Genomic DNA, 3,682 nt, shown 5'->3' with positions numbered 1-3,682 from the left:
GACGGAGAAAAAGAACAAAATGGCTTGATAATACTTTGTCGTTGTCTTTATTTTTCTTAGTAACACTATTTGACAAATATTTGCAGTAAGTCATTATTGGCATACGTGGCTCTGATGGACATAACTGATGTAAGTAATAATGCTCTTAACTTTGAAAATCGGCCACACACATTTCATAAACATTAACAAACATTCACACAGTTTCTATTTAATTTATTTAGTTTCAGTTTATAATTTTACAAGATGAAATATTTTGGTTTCTCAATGTTAACCTAACTACTCTGTGTTGACTTGAACGTAACGCACGACTTCACTTTTGCACTTCTGCCATATACTCGTATGTCTTGCTACAACAATTAGCTAAGGTCTAACAACTAACTTATTGGTGCAAAACGCTGAATCACACGCAAAAAGTCTGCATCCCACTACATGATATGTATAACACTATGCAACATTCATAAGGTGGCGTCTCTTACGATGCTTGATAGTCCGTTTTGACAGTCTTTTCAGAAGGTACCTTTGGTGCCGTCATAGTTAAAGTATTGGCAACGGCAAGCGGTTGTTCTGGCAGGTCTGTGGGTGGTAGATGCAAGGATGCCCATAAAGAGTTACTGCCGTTTGAGTTGACCGCGGTGGTAGCTGGCACGTCCGACATTCCAAGCCACGGTATGGTGGTGGCAGCGGCGTTTACAGTGGGACCAGGCTTTAGCGGATCTGTAGGAAACAGGGATCCGTGTTTCTCCGTCGACGTGAGTGGGTACAGCGTTGATGGCGTCACTGGCGGGAGAGTGGGCGTGGTCAGCGGCGACATCAGACCCCAGTGGTTGAACGAAGGAGGATACCCGTTAGAAGCCATGGGCGGAAACTGAAAGCTCCCACTACGCGCTGATGGCAGTGGAGAATACTGCAGGACAAAGTTGGATGGCGGCAACCCGTACAAAGGTGGCATTAAATACCCCGCAGAGTTGAGTCCATTGTACATGGGGCTCATCTGAAACATGGGCGAGTAGGGAATCACACCGCCGCCACTTGGGGAAGGTGAGACAGACGCCGGTGCTGGCAGCTGAGATGGCAAAGGGGGTGGTCTGCGTTTGGACTTAGGCGTCTTGCGAGGCACCTTGGAGGCCTCCTCGGACATGCCGTTATCGTGGTTCTCCTTGCGTTTTCCATACTTGGGGGCTTGTTGTTTGCGGCCGGCATTTTCTTCCGAATCGCTAGACTGTGGTGAGGAGCCCGTTGAATTTGGAGATGACCCTGTCTTGATCGACCGTCTTGTTCTCGAACGCTTGTTTTGGAACCACACCTAAAGTTAAATAAATATTTGCTATGTACTTCTTTTTTTTTTCACGCACAAACGTTAAAATAGTACGTACGACGAAATTATTAGTGTATATGAAATCTAGATCCCTGGATATCATACTGTTATCGTCACACAGTGAATTGGATTTCTATATTTATAAACGTGAATTAAATTGATGTATTTAAAAGAAAAAGTTTGCCGAATCAAATTCATTTTATTGGTGACAAGGGAACGGATATCTCTTTGCCTTAAATTGCCTTAATTGCCTCTTTGCCTCTTTGCCTTAAATTACTATAATATATGTTATATTTGATTAATTTACATGAGAACTCTTTAGTGTAACATAGTGCCGAAATCTGATCATTCTGCACCTCACCTGTATTCTGGCCTCCGTAATCCGCAGCTCTTCCGCCAGCTCTTCTCTTTTGTTGATATCAGGGTATTGCTCCTTCCCAAAGGCGTCTTCTAGTCTCGCTAGCTGCTCCTCTGTGAACTGAATACGTGATCTCCTCTGGCGGCGTCGCGGGGGTCTGCTCACGTGCAGCAGGGTGGACGCACTGTCGTCCGAGAGACGTTGCTCCGAGGAATCAGAGTCCTGCCAGTCATCTATGATGAAAGAATTGAAATTAATAGATGCAAAAGGGACGAATTATATAAGTAAGCAATATCAGTGAAAGCGGATTTAATCGTAATTTGAATTTCAAAATTCACTACTTTTGAGATTCATTAATGTCGATGAACGAAGTTCTTTAAGTCAATTGTTATCAAAGATGTCGAATTTCGATTTGTTTTGTTTGACTAAAACGTCGGACTGAGGTGACAAAGTGGTGTTTTTTGTTTTGTGGCTAACTAAGTAAGTAAGTTATAATAGGTTTATTCCAAATGAATCGTATTTAGTACACTAAATAATTCTGTAAGCTATAATCCTCAATATTTTCTGTAAAATTGAACATTCAAAACATGCATTGTGGGAAAGTTTCTTTCGCATGGTGATTGGGATCATTTTCACCGGTGATTAAAAAGCTTAATTTTTTGTTGCTAAGTTCCTTGTGAAAGCATGAAATGTTCGTACATCTGGTACGTTATCTGGTACAAAAAGTCGGAAAAGATAATAAAGTGGAAATACTGCAGCATTTGAAAAGCTGATGATTTGTAAGAAAGTTGATCGCGTAAGCCGAATATTTTTTTCTTTTGTTCAGTTGAGTTCATCTTCAAAATGCCCAATATGTGTGCACAAACACCTTAGCAAAGAACCAAGACTACAATCTTAAATCTCCATGTCAACAAGATTGCACGTCCAAAAAGTGGTTTTAACCTAAATATACCAGTACAGTTTACAAAAAGATATGATTCTCCACATTCTCCACGTCTTAAAAGTATGAAAAAAATGTCCTCCAGGACAACATTATTTCAAACTTTAAATGAACCTGCCTTTTAATATGTGGAATGATTTTTCTTTTATTGTTTAAGATTACAAACAGTTTTTAATTACCTTTCTCAAACCCCAGTATTTGATTAATGGAATGCTTGGCCGGTCGCACGAACTGTTGCGTGTCTTGGTCGTAGATCAGTTTCCCCGTGTCTTCTCCTCCTTGAACTAGAGCTGCCATCGCAGTAGCAGAGAGATAGCACTAGTAGGTGATGATCGAATGGAAATAAAATTATGAAGTGCCAAATTGATAATTGCACGGAGTTTATAAACAGGGGTCTGGTTTACTACGAGATGTGTGGGCGACACTTTTGACGTCTTTTTATTGGATAATGGCGGTAGCACGTGACGGCAAACAGTCAGTTATCCACGTCTTTTAAACGAGGTCTCGTTAGTGGTGATAATCGAATTGGCTTCATCAGTAATTCGAAGCCAATTTCTGGGGTTCCGCCACTGTCATGTCTGGGCATCTCCCGTCATAGACTGTCGTATGAATGACGCAGTTTATCTTTTTCTTTCATACTTAAGGTGGGGAAAGAGGCATAATGAATTGGAGTTATCAATTGGAAGCCATGCAACCGGATTAGGCTAATGATTATTCTAATTAAATTTTCAAAACAAAGTCTCAGATGTAATTCCGATCGCTACTATTAACTTATGACGTGGGAGGCGCTACACGGTTAAGTGTTACGTTCTTAATGGTGACTGAGATGTTAGACAAATAACATGCGTATTGCTTTTCCAAGCTGAGATTGAGGCCGAGTTGGACTTATTTCATAACAACCGACAAAGAAAATGGTTCATCGTTAAAAAGTAACAAGAGTATTAATTATTAAAGTTTGTAATTAAAACCATTCATGAAAACGAGGCAAAGTTATTTAATAAGATAGAAGGCATCGTTCTTACCGTAAATTTTTTACACTTGGTTTGAAAAGTGAAATAAAATACCGTTT

The 3,682-nt window shown here is 40.4% G+C and overlaps 1 protein-coding gene across 1 annotated transcript; it reads right to left on the bottom strand.

Moving 5' to 3' along the window:
- Positions 1-31: 31 nt before the first annotated feature.
- Positions 32-2,998, bottom strand: LOC106172828 (uncharacterized). Its single transcript, XM_013553736.2, has 3 exons — positions 2,793-2,998; positions 1,677-1,906; positions 32-1,303 (listed from the first exon to the last, which is right to left on the bottom strand). Exons 1-3 carry the CDS (start codon positions 2,908-2,910, stop codon positions 473-475), a joined length of 1,179 nt encoding a protein of 392 aa, XP_013409190.2. The 5' UTR covers positions 2,911-2,998; the 3' UTR covers positions 32-472.
- Between the last annotated feature and the right edge of the window lie 684 nt (positions 2,999-3,682).

The sequence above is a fragment of the Lingula anatina genome, chromosome 6 (genome assembly GCF_051362555.1).
Source record: "Lingula anatina isolate TDL-2025a chromosome 6, LinAna3.0, whole genome shotgun sequence".
Lineage (NCBI taxonomy): Eukaryota > Metazoa > Brachiopoda > Lingulata > Lingulida > Lingulidae > Lingula > Lingula anatina.
The sequence above is the reverse complement of the archived record's forward strand: the minus strand, read 5'-3'. Positions and strand labels throughout refer to the sequence as shown.

What these genes read in the sequence shown, in the direction of transcription:
- LOC106172828 (XM_013553736.2), bottom strand. Translation starts at nt 2,910, where the DNA reads ATGGCAGCTCTAGTTCAAGGAGGAGAAGACACGGGGAAACTGATCTAC. An exon ending in AATACTGGGGTTTGAGAAAG is followed by an intron (nt 1,907 to 2,792) that starts GTAATTAAAAAC and finishes CTTTCATCATAG; the next exon opens with ATGACTGGCAGGACTCTGAT. An exon ending in TTACGGAGGCCAGAATACAG is followed by an intron (nt 1,304 to 1,676) that starts GTGAGGTGCAGA and finishes ATTTAACTTTAG; the next exon opens with GTGTGGTTCCAAAACAAGCG.